General features: G+C 38.2%; 1 protein-coding gene across 8 annotated transcripts in view; it reads left to right on the top strand.

The window, feature by feature from the left end:
• Tenm3 (teneurin transmembrane protein 3) overlaps window positions 1-18,431 on the top strand; it is a 710,814-nt gene that overhangs the window by 618,258 nt on the left and 74,125 nt on the right. For all 8 annotated transcript variants that reach the window (XM_045142405.1, XM_045142407.1, XM_045142406.1 and 5 more), the window contains 3 exons: window positions 14,149-14,365; window positions 15,385-15,504; window positions 16,036-16,297. In XM_045142405.1, the coding sequence (XP_044998340.1) occupies window positions 14,149-14,365; window positions 15,385-15,504; window positions 16,036-16,297 (599 nt within the window). The remainder of the gene's footprint in view (window positions 1-14,148; window positions 14,366-15,384; window positions 15,505-16,035; window positions 16,298-18,431) is intronic.

An 18,431-nucleotide genomic window follows, 5' to 3' on the forward strand; every position in this document is an offset into this window, starting at 1 on the left:
TCTAAGTAGGTATCTTTCTGCCTTGATGGGTTCTTTCTTGCCTGTTGTCTTTCAGACATAGCTGCATCTAGATGTTCAAGCAATAGAAAAGCAGCTTGAGAAAGGATTTCTTCATGAGGAATAGGAGGGAAGGGCTACCAGTAAGAGATTGGAGCCATTCTTCTTTAGCCACTCCTAACACCCATGTATTCATAAGAAGCAAACCTGCTGCCCTGTTTTGTAGAGGCTGAAACAAACAGCTGTCATACATACTGGGTAAATGTGGCCTTTCAGAGTGAAGGGCAGTCTTTTATCCATGGTTAGGTCCCTGACAAAAATCTCCAGTCTGGAATCAACAGCATCAACTAGCTTTTCAAATGTAGCTCCCATGTTCAAAGAGAGGCACACAGAGCAGCGCATCTGAACAAAGGCAATAATGGAATAGTGGGTTTTGAAATCATATAGTGCAAGTCACACTTGGTCACTGGAACAAAGTTAAGGACATCTCCAGTTGAGAATAACTGAAACTTTGGGAGCAATTAGTTGATAACCTGTCCTAACTGAGTGTATTCAGAGCAGGGAAGCAAAAGTACATGCCTAGAGACGGATATTCAGTGTTGATTTTTCAGTTCCAACTTAAACCTACAATATCATTGCCCCTCCAAGTGACTCCTATGGCTTGTTCATATCCCACAACATTGATTATGGTCAAATCTCAGAAACACAGAGAGCTGAGGACTGGTGGCTGATAACAGATGTGAGATTTGGAAAGGGATATGAGATGGTGACCCTCCACTGCTGCTGTCTTTACTTGCATATTTACATCAGTCAGCTCTGCCCCCTGTCTTAGACTTCTGCTTGCTCAGCACAAGGAAGTGTTCTGTCCTGGAGAGTCTGTGCAGTTCTGTTCTATTCCTCAGGTGCTAAGCAGTCGTCTGACCAGGAATGACTGGTTGCATAGCAGAGAAACTCAATTGAAATGACCCTACACTGCACAAGAAGTGTTAGCTTGTATAATTGAAAGTTTCAGACACAATTGCACTCAGATATTTACAAATAAACGTCATAAACCTGGTGTTATTCATCTGTTGTTGGGGCCATTCTTGAGCCATCTCTTCTACCAAGTAACCACCAGCAGTTCTGGGTTCACATTTCCACTAACACAGAGGCCCCAAGGTAAAGAGGAGACCTGTTTCTACGGTTCTGTGAGGCCCTGGCCTAGGACTAAGCGTCTCTCTTTGTGATCTGAATTAGGTCATCTGCCCAAAAGCAAAAGAAAATGCTATTACCAGAGAAAGGGTACAGATACCAAGCAGGCAGAAAGCCAGATTGTCTTCTAAGAATATTATCTTCTCATAGCTTTAGTATAATTAAAGTGTAGCTCATAGACTATTACTTTCATGCCTGTAATACTAACATCCAGAAGACCTAGGAAGAAGGGTCAAAAGTTCAAGGCCAGCTTGTGCTGCCTGATCAGACCCTGGAGAGAGAGGGTAGGGGATAAGAAGAGGGAGGAGGAGGAGAGGTATGGAGAAGGAAGGAGGGAAGGAGGAAAAGGAGAGAAAAAAAAGGGAAGGAAGAATTTTAAATAAGTAAAAGTAAATATGTAAGAGAAAGCCTCAAACTGCATGAAAAAGGAAAAATATGCTAGAAACAAAATAGGAGCAAACGTATGGAAGAAGTTTTCGTAGACATATTAACATGAATTTGATGAGTGCAGATGATGTAAGCACCAGTGGAGACAAATCTAGCAGGCAAATGAGACTATTATGTTCTCCAGACCAAGTTGAAAACGATGTTAAGAAAATAAAATGACAGGTAATAGCATTAGAAGAGAGACAAAAGTGGTTAAAAACAAACAAAATCCTAAAGGATCACTGGAACTCAATCCAGATTTTATCAGGACATAGAGAGGCACTCAAAGCCTCCAGGAACTAACACAAGCTGGCAGCTCACAATTTTAAGGAAATGATTATTAGTTTGGAAAACCATCAGGTTCCATTTTAGGCGAGACATTCAGGTTACCGTGAACCCTCTTGTTCTCCACAGTTTTTAGAGTACATAAATGACACTGAGGGAAACATGCATTGATCCAGACTATGCTCTCAGAGTCAAGGCCCTGGAGGCTTTTTGGCAGGACACAGGAGCATAACATTTTACTGTGATATTCGAATGAGTTTTAGAAGGAGAGGAAAGAGAGAGCCTCATAGATTGAAAGTAGAGGCTCCCTGTATTTGATAGTTACCAACTTCCCTCTCCAGTTGCAGAATGTAGACATGGGCTTCCATTACATGATCTCTGGGAGAAAATGCATTAACCACAATGGGTATAATTCATAGTCATTGAACATAAAAGCCATGTTTTCTTTGTCAACAAAACTATCCACAACTCTGTGAGCATTGTCTCAGTTTATTTATATGCATATGGATGCTTTTTAAACTTAGATGGCATAATTAAAGTACTGTTCAGCATTTGATTCTTCTAAAGAGTATATTTTTTTTCTTTTGCCAATACATTATAGGCCTATTTTCATTTTTCACAGTAAAAACATGAATGTAATAATTTATATATTATTACCTTAATAATTTCAATTGTTTTTGTTATAGAATGTGACTGTACAGACAAATATACCATGAATTTGTATGTGTTTCTGCATAATCTTTGTGTCAATGAACAAATATCTCTTTAGGACATGTTTTTAGAAGGGAAATTGTAGGGCCAAAAGGGCATTTTAACTTGCAAGTAAATTTCAACCACTACACATTTCATCAGTCTGAAAGTGTTATTTCCCCCATTCATTGTCTGTATAATCCTTGTACATAAACACAACTGTTCAACAAAATGAAAGATATTAACTTTCTCTGATGACTTTTCACCCATTATTATTACTCCATTTTTATTGTTGAATTTTCATTCCCCTAATCACTAGTGAGAGTGATATATTTGTTTCTGCTGTGCTGGGGATGGAACCTGGGCTAGGCAGGCACGCTGCTGCTGCTCTTCCTCCCCAGCACTAGACCAGTGACCCACAGATGTGTTGTTCCTCAACACTTCGTGGTTTTGTTGCATTTGCCTCAACTTTTCCTGGGGAGATATAAACAAACATCTACACCCCCAATATAGGCTATCAACAACATATCAAAATGAAACGATGCCAGTAGTGAGTTTATTGGGCTTACTTAAGAGCATGAGTGAGGGTTTATTGACAAGGAATATGGGTGACCCCAAAGCAGCTCTGTCACAGAAAAGTCCCACACCAACCTGGATAATGACTTCCCCTATGGCTTCATAGATGGAGTCCCTCCTTTAGTTAACCTTCCATACATTATGTACTCTAACACCTCGCTCACAGAATCCATATGCACCTGGGGCATTATATATAGCTGGAAGGAGTATGCAGGCAGGCGGGAGGGCTGAAATCTCAGGTGAGAGTCTGATGATCATCCCCTCCCTCATAAAGGAACAGAAACAGGCCAGGTCCTAAGGGCGCTTGAGAGTGGTCACAGCTGCTGATGAAGATTACAATGGATGTTTGCTTGGAAGGCATTGTTGCACAAAAGTTTTTGTTTTGGTAATTGGTTATTACCCTTAACCCATTTTTTTTTTCTATTGGGTTGCAAAATCTTTTTAATCTTTGGACTTCTTTTTATATTCCACTTATTCTTTGTTAAGCATATCATAGATATTTTACACAGATTTCCCATATCTTTTGACTTTGTAATTTGTGGTGTCTTATTACACAGGATTTATTTTTTCAGTTAATATGAGGTAAATTTTTATAAAGTTTACATTTTAATTCATAAATTCTGGATTGCATATTATCTGAACAAGGGTATTATGTTATTACACATTATAATTTTATATGTCATTTCATTCAGATTTTTTGTTTTTGTGTGTATGTGTGCATGCAATTGTGCGTGCAAGTATGTATCTGTACTTGTGGAAGCCAGCGGAAAACCTCTGATGTCACCACAGGAACATTGTGGGTCTCTCGCTGTCTTGAAGCTTACCAGTTAGGCTAGTCTGGCTAGTCACTGACTCCCAGGGATCCTCCTGTCTCTACCTCCCCAGCACTGGGGTTATAAACCCATACCCTGCATTTTTACATGGTCATTGAATTCAGGTCCTCACACTTACAAGGCAAACATTTTAATACTGTGCCATCTCTCTAGCTCTCACATTGTTTGTGTTAATGGTTTTTATAATTTTGTGGATTGTTTAATGTCTGATTAATGAATAGCACACTTAACTATCTATTACAGTGTAAAATAAATAAGAATTCATGGATATTCTCAGCCCTTAGGATGTAGAGGCAGGAAGATCAGAAAGTCAGCTATGGAGTGAGTTGTGAGGCCAGGGTGGGAGACATGTGACCCTGTATCAAAAGATAACTAAATGGGCTGGAGAGATGGCTTAGCGGTTGAGCGCTTGCCTGTGAAGCCTAGGAACCCCGGTTCAAGGCTCGGTTCCCCAGGTCCCATGTTAGCCAGATGCACAAGGGGGTGCACGCGTCTGGAGTTCGTTTGCAGAGGCTGGAAGCCCTGGCGTACCCATTCTCTCTCTCCCTCTATCTGTCTTTCTCTCTGTGTCTGTTGCTCTCAAATAAATAAATTTAAATAAAAAAAAGATAACTAAAGTATTCAAGGACTAGAAAGCATCTGAGGGAAGGAAAATCATGATAAAGGATATCCAAAGGAGTTCTCATGTGCTTACCAGCATCATTTTGACCTGTTTAAACCTCTTACTAAGAATTTATTCTTTCCTTTATTTCCTTTATTAAGTAAATGTATTAAATGTCTACTTGTTCAAAAGAAATACACTAGATTCTAAGGAAACAGCAGTGAACTAGAAGCCTTAAGGAGCTAGTGGGAAAATGGTGTAATCTGATTGCTGAGGAATTGTGTGGCTTGGTATTGAACAGCGAGACTAGAAAACTCCAATCATCAGAAAAGATCTAGTAAACCCAGGTGAGGAGTTCATATCTTACCCATAATGCACTAGAGGCCTACTGAAGGATGAGTTTTAGCTAGAGAAATGAAAGTTCAAACTTGATTTTAGTTAAGATGACTGTTTAAAGTATAGGGAATAAGGGCTGGAGAGATGGCGTAGCGGTTAAGCGCTTGCCTGTGAAGCCTAAGGACCCGGGTTCAAGGCTCGGTTCCCCAGGTCCCACGTTAGCCAGATGCACAAGGGGGCACACATGTCTGGAGTTCGTCTGCAGTGGCTGGAAGCCCTGGCGGCCCATTCTCTCCCTCTCCCTCTATCTGTCTTTCTCTCTGTGTCTGTTGCTCTCAAATAAATAAATAAATGAACAAAAAAAATTAAAAAAAAATAAAGTATAGGGAATAAACAGGTGGGACAACACTGGAACCTGGGAAGCCAAGCTATTGTTGAGATCTTACCAACAGGTAACCAAGGTGACCTAAAGGATAGTTTGAAAGAAATTAAATTCCCCTTATTCAGGTGATGACTGGGGTGAAAAAAACATCTAGAGACTGATTGGGTACAAAGAAGAAGAGAGAAGTCACAAATAACCTTTAGGCTTCTTGGGATGTAGGAATAGGATAGGTAGATTGGTGGAGCCATTCAGTGAGATAGGAAATACAAAGGAACATTTCAGGAAGAGAAGGTCATACATGTTTGGGTTTAAGCTTGTTAAGTTTTAGGTGCCTATGCAATACCTATGTGGAAATATCTCAAAAGCAGTTTATATGTTTAAAGGTCAGGAGAATAATCAGTCTGGAGTCATTAACATTGCAATAATATGAACATGGTTTCTGAAGCCACCCAGAGAACACTGATTCAAAGAAACCGAGAATGTGCAGGAACTTTGGCCCCATGTAATAGTACATGAAGGAGTCACATCCATATTATTGAATAATAAGTAGCAAGACAAACGGAAATGTCTGTCAGAATACTGCTGAGACGCTAAAGACCACAAGGAAAATATCACTTCAGTTCCTAGCACTAATTTGGGCATTATAGTGGGTTTCCAAATACTGTGAGCAATGTGAGTGAAAATAAAAATCTGTGTGAAATCTATGTTGTTGTTTTTTTCTATCAGTAAATAAAGGTTTTGAAGACTAATTCAGATTTGCATACTTAACAGAAGAAAGTGACAGTCTTAACAAGTAGAGCCAAGCTAACATTACAGTTAATTGAGTAAAAATCTTGGAGTTATAGTTTTAATAACCTGACAAATACATTATTTACCTTAGCCAGAAAAAATATCAGGAATGATATTTTTAAAAATCATCAATAGGTAGCTACAAATGATTAGGCTTCTGTGTGAGAAGGAAAATACTTAGTAGCAGAGGCCAGTAAGTTAAAAAGGAGATATAAAGGGAAGAGAAAGGAAGGAAGGAGGGTACTTAGTAGGTTGGTATTGTATATATGTAAGCACAATGATTGAGATGGGGAGGTAATATGATGGAGAATGGAATTTCAAAGGAGAAAGTGTGGGGGGGGGTATTACCATGGGATATTTTTTTATAATCATGGAAAATGTTAATAAACATTAAATTTAAAAAATAAATATCCCATCTTCCATAACTGTAAAAAAAAAAATCATCAATAGGGCTGGAGAGATGGCTTAGCAGTTAAGCGCTTGCCTGTAAAGCCTAAGGACCCCAGTTCGAGGCTTGATTCCCCAGGACTCACGTTAGCCAGATGCACAAGGGGCACACGTGTCTGGAGTTGTTTGCAGTGGCTGGAAGCCCTGGCATGCCCATTCTCTCTCTATCTGTCTCTTTCTCTCCCTCTCTCTGTCACTCTCAAATAAATAAATAAAAATGAACAGAAATTTAAAAAAAAATCATCAATAGGACAGAGTAGAAGCCATGAAGCAAGAAGAGGGTTAGCCATTGTGACCAAAGCCCGAATTTTGTCAGTAAAATTTTATTGTAACACAGTTGCTGCACTCATTCATTTACCTATTGTCCTAAACTCCTTTAGAACTGGGGAGGCAATGCTGATACTTTCCAACAGAGACTACTTGGCCCACAAAGCCTGAAATGCTCAGTGTAGCCACCCACAAAATAAGTTTGCCAACCACTGTTGAAGACCAATGAAAAAGACTAAGAAAAGACAACAATAGATTGTAAAATGTGGACATAAACATATCTAGAGCAATAATATTAAGAATTGAGTGGGGGAGGATCGCCGTGAGTTCAAGGCCACCCTGAGACTACAGAGTTAATTCCAGGTCAGCCTGGACCACAGTGACACCCTACCTCGAAACCCCCCGCAAAAATAGAATTGAGTGGGGAAAACTGTAAATTACATGTCTATTTTATATCACAGTACCACTTACATCACAAACCTAACATGAAGAAAGGCTCTTACCCAATAATTGAAGTTGTTATTTGGTAGGTTTTAGACATTTCTGACTTCCTGTGGTTTTTTTTTTTAATAATCAGTGCTATAAGGTATGTTTCCATTCCAAAATATAAGCCAACATAATATTCTTGAGGCCAAAATGGAATCTCAATGATTGTGAGAAGCTATTCCGTGAGGACAATCTTACTACACTATACATTTAGGCAAGTGGGTAATCAACTTATTATACTGGATAGGTCTAGCCGATATGAGGACAGACAAAAAATGAAAGTGTTTTCTCAAGTTATAAGAATCCAGATTCATAACCATTCATCACTTGCTTGGGCAAGTTACTGATAAACTCTGCAGAAAAATAACAAACAGTATGTCCCTGCATCTTGGCTGTTGAAAATGAGATTCTTTTTCTGATGGATGTTAGCAGAGAGGCTTGTAAAAATGCATTTCCAACTGATTAGTTCAGAAGGTGTCAATCTCATGCAGTTTTATGACCTGCAGACTACATGCCAGATGTACATTTGCTTTTTATAAGCTAACAAAGACGAATGACTAAATTTGAGCGTTCCTCTTTGGCAACTGTACCGCATATTGCCTAAGGGAAGACACTGGGAAAGTTGGGGGAAGGGGAAGTAAAAAGCAGAGAGGTATTTAACCCTCAATTTACCAAATTAGTGGAGATAAGATAAAATAATGTACTTTCACTTTTGGATAGTTTATATGTATGTTAACGAATGATTATATGAGGGAAGCCTGCAAAATATATATGACAGCTATTTTTAATTATTCTCCCAAGAATATGTATACCATTCTAATCTATTGAGTAAGAAATCCTAAGTGAAATATGTCATAAAACACATATTAAAGAACCTTTATAAAATCTCCATAAAATATAATCATGGATTGCCTCTGAAGGCTTGGAGGGTTTTTAGGTTAGTTGTTGTTTTATTTTGTTTTTGTTTTTAAAGCCAGAAATAGTACTAAGACAATAGGTCAACTGTATACCACATTAGAAAACTCACTCTTAATAACAATCCTTTTATTTCAAAGGAGATGGAGGGAAAACACAAGTTTTTGACATTATTATCATAATATATCCTTGTGAACAGTACAACCACAGTATGGTTTCATCTTTCTTCTCTAGAAATATGGAGAGATATTTAGGCATTTTTTATCTTCGTGTTCTTTTCACTAGGAAAGAAAGATTTTGATAAATGTATATAAAATTTCGAAGCTCAGTTTTATTTTTCTTTTTTTATTTTTTTTAAATTAATTTTGTACTTACTCCCACTGGCCCCTCCTGTTGAAGTATATGGGTCATGCATTGTGGAGAGGAAATGTCTCTGTGTATCATGACCAAACGTGTGGCTCTAACCCTCCTCCCCCAAATTTCCCTGAGCCATGTTGGGTTCATTTTGGATCTGCTTCAGTGATGAGGTGTAGGGAGCCTCAGTGTCTCTGGAGATCTGATTTGATAGGAGTTGATTTTTCTCTGTGTCAATCTCCTTTACACTTGTGCTGGTACCAGGTTCACCAAGAAAACAGCATCCTTGCTTGTTTTGCCAGTTATTCTTAGTTTCAGCTGGGGCCCTTTTGAGGTATAATGGGGTGGTTCTTTCCTTAGGATCTGTGTCTATCTGAAAAAGAGAAGCAGATTCTCCAACGGAGAGTAAAGTTAGCACCAGAAAAATGGGATAACCCTTTTTTTCTTTAATAGAGAATTAAATAGGTGTAGGCCCTCTTGTAGTCCACAATTGGTGGTATCTTGATAATGGAGAGTGATCTCATGTTTGGATATGGTTCTGACTTGTTTCCTAGCTACAGCTATGGTTCCCTTTCCACTGAGCAGATCAGTTAGCCAAATCAAGAGCAGTTGGTTTTCCACCCTGGCTGTGCACCACTATTGCACTTGTATGAGCATCACAACAGGTTATTTGCTGTTAAGTAGATTAGACTATAAGTTGCTTGGACAGATGTTGGCTATTTTCACCCAGTCACCCATGTATCACCTTTTGGCACTAGACTCACTGTCTGGGGGCTGGCTCTCTTCCAGCTTCCAACCATGTCACTCCATGTTACATGTCAACAGCATATGGTGTCTTCAGCAGTAAGGTCTTACCACTAACCTTTGGTGGGTCATCAAGTACTCTGACAGAAATATGTCATTCTTTTTAGGAAACCTTGTAGGATCTCTGATCAAAAGATCATTGTGGATGATAGCTACTTGCTGGTACTGGGAGTTACAGGTCAGTGCCCATGAAGAGAAGGAAGAGAATGATAACTAATATAAAAGAGTTAGAGAGAAGAGAGGGAGAGAGAAAGAAAAGCTGTAGAAGATTAAGGTCAGTCTTCATTGTACCCTCTCCAGTGCCTTGTGACTCCGATGTTCCCTCTAAGGGCTGGACAAAGATTCAACCATTTGGTCTGCCTTTTAGGATGTAGAATTTTATGGTACCATTGCTGTTTGGGTCTAGATTTGTGCCCCCCACCCCTTCTGTTGTCCTCCCCCTCCCCACCCACCCTATTGTCTAGTCCTCGAGATGCTTGCTGGGTATGTCAGCACCTTGGGTAGATTCAGGTTAGGTGCTGTAGATGAGTGAGACTATGTGGCACTTATCTTTCTATGATTGGGTAAGCTCACTGAGAATGATCTGTTCCAGGTTCAACCATTTTCTTCAAGTTTCGTAGTTATCCATTCTTCTAGTGATGGACATCTGGGTTGAGTCCAGCTCTTAGCTATTATGAATTGAGCCCTATAAACATGGTTGAGCAAATCTCTCTGGACTGAGGCTTGAAGGTTGTAGGGTACATGCCCAGTAAGGGAATAACTGGGTCTGTTGGTAACTCTATAGTCAGCTTTATTAGGAGTCGCCATATTGCTTTCCAAAGTGGTTGTACCATCTTACATTCCTACCAACAATGGATGAGGGTTCCTATTTCTCCACATCCTCACCAACATTTATTTGATTTTTCTTAACATATAATTTTAGACTTTTATCAAAGAAATAAGCATATAGCTTGATGTAATTAATAACCCATAACCTTAGGAATGAGACAGTGACACAAAAATGTAAACTATCATAAGGGAAATATATAAGACCTCTTATTAGAAATACAGACCCTGGGCTGGAGAGATGGCTTAGTGGTTAAGCGCTTGCCTGTGAAGGCTAAGGACTCTGGTTTGAGGCTCAATTCCCCAGGACCCACGTTAGCCACATATACGAGGAGGCACACAAGTCTGGAGTTTGTTTTCAGTGGCTGGAAGCCCTGGCACGGCCATTCTCTATCTGCCTCTTTTTCTCTCTGTCACTCTGAAATAAATAAATAAAAATGAACCAAAAAAATATAAAAAAAAAAAGAAATACAGACCCTTTCACTTTCATGTGTATAGAATTGTCATGACAGCAACCAAAATATTTATATAAGAAGAGTCCGGCATAACATTTTTTATTTAAATATATATACATACATAAAATGTATATTATATATAATATATATAAACAGGATATATTCTTTTATCCCCTCATCCCAGCTACCTTTACCTTGGGGGACCTCCTCAGTGGGTTTATGGTATTCACTGTGGAATCATGGAGGCTTCAGTCAGTCCCTATGGTGTAGCAGGAGAGATCATGTATCAGAATATTCCTACTCGTTCTGTGGCTTTTTTTAGTCTTTCTGCCCACTCTTCCGCAATGTTCCCTGAGCCATGAAAGGCCTGTCGGCAGTCTGATTTATGATAAGTTCTCTGTAGCCTCTGGATTTCTATTTTGATGGGTTTTGATTGATCTCTGTATCTGTCACCATCACCCTAGAACTGGTTGTCAGGCTAGCAGTAAGAGCAGTATCATGTGGCTGCTTCCTCTACAATTTCTTCTGGGCCATAGCAGAGGCGGCAGAGGTGGCATGTCTCATGGTGGTGAGCAGTTGACTATCTTCTTGTATAGTCAATGGATCTTGGTTCTCTTCTGTTTTCTCTGCCATCTGTAAAATAAAGCAGAGTCTCCAAACAAGAGTCAGAGCAGCTTGGACTGAAGGGGGTATGAAAAGTTATTTGACAAATTGTTTTGGTTTACCAGCCATTCTTCTCCACAGAGCAATGAGGGCCTCTTTCTGAAGTCTGAGCTTCCAGACCATAGGATTCTGACTTGGTTTCCAGTACCAGATATGAGTTCTCTCCCACTGAGTGGGCCTCATGTCCAATCAGAGAATAGTTGATTACCTGCAGAGGCTGTGTGCCACTTTTTCAAAAGTGTGTACTGCTTGACAGGCTGGTTGATTTATTATATACAGGGTCTCCTGCTTATTTACCACCATCAAACACTTAATTCAAGTATTCAGTTATTAAACTTGTTTCCTCCAACTATAGGAAAATAATAAAACTATTTCTAGTTACTGTCCATGGATAAGATAGGTTTATTTCAGTTTCAAGTGACAGAAAATCCAACCCAAATGGGTTTAAGATAAAAGGGAATGTCTTAGCTTCTATAGCTGACAAACGTAGAATGTCAAGTGCAGCTTATTTCCAAGACCTCCAGGATATCAGAAAATATGATCTTTGGGTTTTTCTAAAGCTCTATTTCTTTTTTCAGGCTTTGTGGTAGTAGGAAAATGACTACAACAAGGTCAGCCTCACAGCCTTACAGCTCAAACACAATAAATACAGGAGGCAGAGAGGCAGTGTGTGATTTCAGACACTTCCTGAAAATCACCTTGATGCTTCAGGTCACCTATGTATTTCTAAGTCAAACACAAGGAAGATATGCACATGGACTGGATGTTGGGGAAGACAGAATACTGAAATGAAAATTTAGAGTTGTTGCCCAAAGCAAAGGAGGAGGCTTTCAAAGTAAAACCAAGGGCTTCCCATATTCTCCTTCAGATGGGCAAACTGACTTTTTTTGTACCTTATGTATTGTTGACCTACTTTCTAGAATCACAATTGAATTCAACTTGGTATTTCTTTTTGTCTCAGTTGTCTGAAAGTAAAGGGACAAAAATGATATTGTATTTAATAAGTATGGCATAAAGCAAAGATAGGGCTAAACTTGTTTTTAAAGAAATAATAATTCTTTAAAAAAACTTATGTGATTAAAATACAGAGGTTATATGAATATTTTAAACTGAGTTTGCTGGAAGGTCACACCAAGGTCCAATACTTAGGCTTAAAGATTTTAAAATCCTGAAACCTTAAACTCTTGTCAGTTATCTCAAGAGTGATTAAAGTCTTGAAAAACTATTTTTTATTAATTTATACTAACAACTGTAATTACCAAGGAGGTCAAAATTTATGTATCTAACTGGTCAGTAAATAATGGGCTTAAAGGACAGTGTCATCACATTGGCATAACCTGACACTTATCCACTCATGGGTTGGTGATGTGTTTCAAACAGAATATAGTCATTTGTCACCTAATAATGAAGATACATTCTGAGAACTGCATCACTAGGCCATTTTGCCATTGTGTGAATAGCTGAGTGGGTTACACAAACCAAGACACTGTAAGTCAATCCCTTGGCATGGCCTGATACAATTAAGGGACACAGTAACTCCAAGATGTATGATGCTGCTGCCAGCATCATAGGGGACACTGATATAATAACCTTGTCCATTATCTAAGGAGGAATATTCTCTAAATAATAGCAAAAGGTATCACATAGTAAATACATCAACCATGTATTTCTGACTGGTAGTGTGGTAGGTTTATTGGCACACACATACTAGCATGCACTACAGCATTTGATGTCTATGTCCCTAGGTGATAGGAGTTTTTCAGCTCTGTTACAATATTATGGAATCGCCAACTTACATGCAACCCATTGTTGACTGAAATGTCATCTGTGGTGCATGACTGAACCACTGAATATCCTATTCTTTTGTCCTTGAAGAAGACACTAGCAAATTATATCTATTACCTCCTTCTTGTCACTAATATTGTGGGCCAGTTTTTCGTGATTGATTTCTTATAACTTTCAACTTTATGGTTAATTTACATTTGCCTCATATGGCTTTTACTAGTACTGTATTTTAGGGGAAGCATGGTAAAAGCTCAGATTTCTACTTAAAATTTTCCCTGAACAGAGCAAGAACCTGGTTTGGGTCACCTTAAATTTTCTGTTTCTCTGTTGCTTCAGAAGGTTTTCATTTCCTATGCAGGCACTGTTGGGAGTGTGGGATGATACTCATTTTCTGTCATAATGGCATTCAGTACTAATTTTATAAATGCATCTTGTGTGAAACTCAATAAATTGAATTTTATAATCTTTTGTAAAACAAAAAAAAAATTGGAAAATGTTTTTATTTCATCTGGACCATACTTTTCCTTCCTTGAGAAAACCATTTCCTTGGAAGACAGTTGGCTAATCTCATCTATTTCATGTAAACTTGCATTTGCATCCCTATCCAACTTTTACTTTTTAAGCCTGTTCAGTGTTTGAAACTTTCACCATATGTAGGGCCCTATCCATTTACCCTATATACTATATTAACTCCTAGAGCATTTTCTCTACAAGTATAGAAAGTTTGAATACTTATATTTGTAACTAATCCTTATACCTTTGTACGTTTATCATTTCGATCAGTAATTTTTATTTCTCAGACCTCCCAAATGTCATGTGAGTCTTACTAACCATCTCCAGTCCAAATATTTACTTTCTGTGGAAGTAAATGCAAGCATTTGTATTTCACCTGCTTTCAGAGAGTACACCTCACAGAAACTACCATCAGATAGGGAGTAGGAACTCAATTGATATGAAACAAACCTATGAGACAGTGAAAGTGATTCTCTGCCATGGCAACACAAGGAGAATGGCCTTACTGGTTTGCTTCACTCTCTGTAGATGGACTCGTGGACTGCATGGACCCTGATTGCTGCTTACAGAGCTCCTGCCAGAATCAACCCTACTGTCGTGGCTTGCCTGATCCCCAGGATATCATCAGCCAGAGCCTACAGTCACCATCACAGCAAGCTGCCAAGTCCTTCTATGACCGGATCCGTTTTCTCATTGGAGCTGATAGCACCCATGTGCTACCTGGAGAAAGTCCTTTCAATAAGAGGTTAATGCTTCATGTCCTTGCATAGACTTGTAGGGATCTTATAGACAGTTATACATCTTTCTATGACGTGCTGATAAGTGTGTATTTGAAAAGAGTGCCTTTTAAAAGGAACAAAAAAGAAATACAGTTTTTCCTCTTTTGGAAAATTCTTCACCAAACTTCGCATTCCAAACATTTTTTACACCATTGGCACACTTTGTCAACTTCAGTACCCAAGACACAACAGGATATTCCTAAGGAGTAGATAAATCTTCATTTAACTAGTGATTTTGTGAGCACAATTGGAAATATTTCAAAAGAAGTGATGAAAAGACCCCAAAAGGAAAAGAGAAGCACACTTTTTTTTTAGCTGTGCTCACTAAATAGTATAAATTATGAATTAATGCAATGGAACCACTAACAGTATGGCAGTGAGATTGCATAAACTGTTTGTCTGTTGCTTTCCAGAGCAGTAATGACCTGGAAATAAACCAGTAAATGAAAGCAGGCACCTCATGTCTCAATGAGCAAAAGAAGGTGATTTACACTAGAACTCCTGGGTCTGCAGTAATTTAACAGCATTAGTGCAGTTAGGCCCAGCAGTTGATTAAAAGTTGTTGCACAAATGTCTCATCTTGCCCCCTTAAATCTTGTCCCTCATAGTCCCAGAATATTTACAGATTGCCTCAGAATTTATTGGAAAGTATACATTTCTTCATGTAAGGCATATATATGGTGTATGCAAAAAGCATAGTTTATAATTTTAAAACTTCATCTCTAAGTTATTGTTCTTGATAACTCTCCAAACAATAGATTACAACAAATTAAAACCCAGGGCAAACACTAGGCATTAAGAGCATGTAAATTACATAAAACTAAAGAGGACATTGTCTTTGAGTATTTCTGGTCTGGTTCTAGTGAATAGCTCTTGATTGTGTATGATAATGTTATCTTATTCTTAGGTGAAATTATCCATACATCATTGTAATGTTGTACTGAAAAGACAGATATTTATTCGGTTTCTTGTACTTTTTCCTCAGCCTTGCATCCGTCATCAGAGGCCAAGTATTAACTGCTGATGGAACTCCACTTATTGGAGTCAATGTCTCGTTTTTCCATTACCCAGAATATGGATATACTATTACCCGCCAGGATGGAATGTGAGTTAGTCCCATCACACTCTGGTTGGAAGTACTTTAAGGAGAAAGCTAGACATTCTTCTATCACCCATCATGTTTTACTGTCTTCTGTAATAGAAAGGCAATAACTCTTAGATGCTACAAGCCTGGGCAATGCATGAGACAGATTTAAAGTCATGTACTCATAAGCTTTAAGAGTTGGTTTCATTTTTGAAAGCATGATATAATGTTGTGATTTTGTTGTAGAATGTTCTTTGTCTAAGAGTCATGAAGAAATCTTTAGAGGTATTATTTCATAATGTCTTCAACATAAGTTCATATGGTTCCAAAGAGTAGTTAGAAAGCTGGGGAAATGTTCCCAAATGGTGACTACATAAAGGCATATGAACATTTATTGTGTAATTCCTTTAATACTTAAAGTAAATTTGAAAATATTTCATATGAAATTTGGGATAAAATCTAAATTTTCTTTATAGATCCTATTAATTTAAGAAGGAAAGTGTTGGTAGTTATATAAGGACAGCTCATTAAGTATATCTTGTTTTTCCTTAGGTTTGACTTGGTGGCGAATGGTGGGGCCTCATTGACTTTGGTGTTTGAACGGTCCCCATTCCTCACTCAGTACCACACTGTGTGGATTCCATGGAATGTCTTTTATGTGATGGATACTCTCGTCATGAAGAAAGAAGAGAATGACATTCCTAGCTGTGATCTGAGTGGCTTTGTGAGGCCAAGTCCTATCATTGTGTCATCACCTCTATCTACCTTTTTTAGATCTTCTCCTGAAGACAGCCCCATCATTCCTGAAACACAGGTAAAGTGTTAGAAAAGGCAGAATCAGCACATAACATATTTTTAGGTCCATGGGTTTCCACATAATGTATTAAACATTATAAGGATCCCAGTCCTGTTCTAAATAATTCTGTATCTTAGGTGAGCTTCAGTATGTTTGGTAAATAACAGAATGTCTTAGAAAAGATTACTTTTGACAGAAAACATTCACTAACTTTCTCAGATACTATCTTAAATTTTTTGGTATCATGTCTTATATAATAACTTGTAGTTAGTTCATAATAAACTAATGGCCACAGAAATAAAATGTCTAACTTTTAAAGAAATAATAATACTTTGACAATTCATTTTATCTACTGAAATATCTAGAGATTGTTTTCCTTTTAAGATCTTAAAGTTAGAACATTAGGTACAGCAATATATGGGTCAAAGCAAGTCTGTGGTGAAGGCTTGTAATCCCAGCTACTCCAAAGGCTGAAGAAGGAGGACCATAGGTCCAAGAGCTAGGTTGTATTATGAGTTCAAAGCCAGTCTGAAAAAATTAATGAGACCCTGTCTCAAAATGAAAAGTAAGAAAGAGGGCTAAGGATACAGCTCAATGACAGAATGTTTTCCTAGCATGCATGAGACCCTAGGTTCAATCGTAAAATTTGATGGTGCTTAATAATGATGATGATGATGATGATGATGATGATGATGTTGAAGAATAATACAGTCTTTAAAGTATAGCCACTCACAGCAGTTTTATCACATTCATTCATCAAATATGTACTGAATGCCTATTGTCTACCAGGCCATTAATATTCCTATATTTTACCATCAAATATGTATTGAAATATCATAGGCACAAACTCATACACCAATCACATAAAATACTTGCTCTCTCTGTGTTTACCCACTAATGAAAGTGGAAGACAGTAAATAACAAATATGTGTCAGATTTTGCTGAGGCTAATTAAAAGACCAAAAAGTAGAGTAAAGTAGATGGTAGAACAATTGCTATTTTATACAGTGTAGTCAAAAAGAGTGGCAGAGTGACATTTCAGCAAGAACTTAGAAGAATAAGGCCAAGGAAGAGGTTGGAACAAAAAATATAAATTTGGAGTCATCAGCACATAAATACACTTAAAACATGGATGAGATCACACACGGGGGGAGGGGGTGTAGCTAGAGATGATAAGAGGTTAGCCAGGAAGGTAAGAGGATACAAAATAGCTCATAGGCAAATATACAGAAGCCACACCTCAGTGATCATAACAATCAACTAAACTTTGAATTGACAATTTAAGGTTTAAGTTTAAGGTTCCCTGTAGCCTTTTCAACTTAATACTCCCCCATGTCCACCTTCAAATGACTCTGAACTTCTGAGTCAGTCCTGAAATAGACTTAACCTAGTGGCCGTGTCTATCTGTAGGTAGCAAATTGCTGGTGAAATTTATCCGTGGTGATGGGTTTCAAATCACCAATAGGTCCATAAATATATGCAGTGTTTTTCATTTATTAACACCATAAATAAACACTTAGTAAAACTTTAGTAAGCACCTGTCAGATGCAGGATACTCTGTGATGAAAAAAAAAAAAAAAGAGTGGGGTTGCCAGGCGTGGTGGCGCACGCCTTTAATCCCAGCACTCAGGAGGCAGAGGTAGGAGGATCGCCGTGAGTTCAAGGCCACTCTGAGACTACAGAGTTAATTCCAAGTCAGCCTGGACCAGAGTGAGACACTACCTCGAAAAACCAAAAAAAAAAGAGTGGGGCATGGCCCATACCATTGTAAATGTGACAAAGAGTTTGATAATCAACTGAAAATGCAAAAAAGAGTTATTAGGAGATTGACCTCAGTAAGTGAATAAGAAGAGAAAGGATGAAGGCAGTCTGCATAGAGGATAATGAGCAGGCAATAGTCCTCTTGTATAAAAATGGGAGAACAGCTGAAAACAAAAGGGAAAGAGGCAGAAAATAGTCCTGGAGTCAACATTGTGAAAGACCCTAAAATTCCATCCAGTGAAGACCTTGAACTCCTTAGAAAGTATGGAACCAAGAGAGCAATGAGGACTTGTTTTTGTTTTGTTTGCTTATTTTTACATGTCAAAAGTTAATGCAAGTTCCATAGTACATAACTGATAAAATACAGAAATATCGATGAACAGACTGTTTA

The sequence above is a fragment of the Jaculus jaculus genome, chromosome 1, assembly GCF_020740685.1.
Source record: "Jaculus jaculus isolate mJacJac1 chromosome 1, mJacJac1.mat.Y.cur, whole genome shotgun sequence".
Taxonomy (NCBI): domain Eukaryota; kingdom Metazoa; phylum Chordata; class Mammalia; order Rodentia; family Dipodidae; genus Jaculus; species Jaculus jaculus.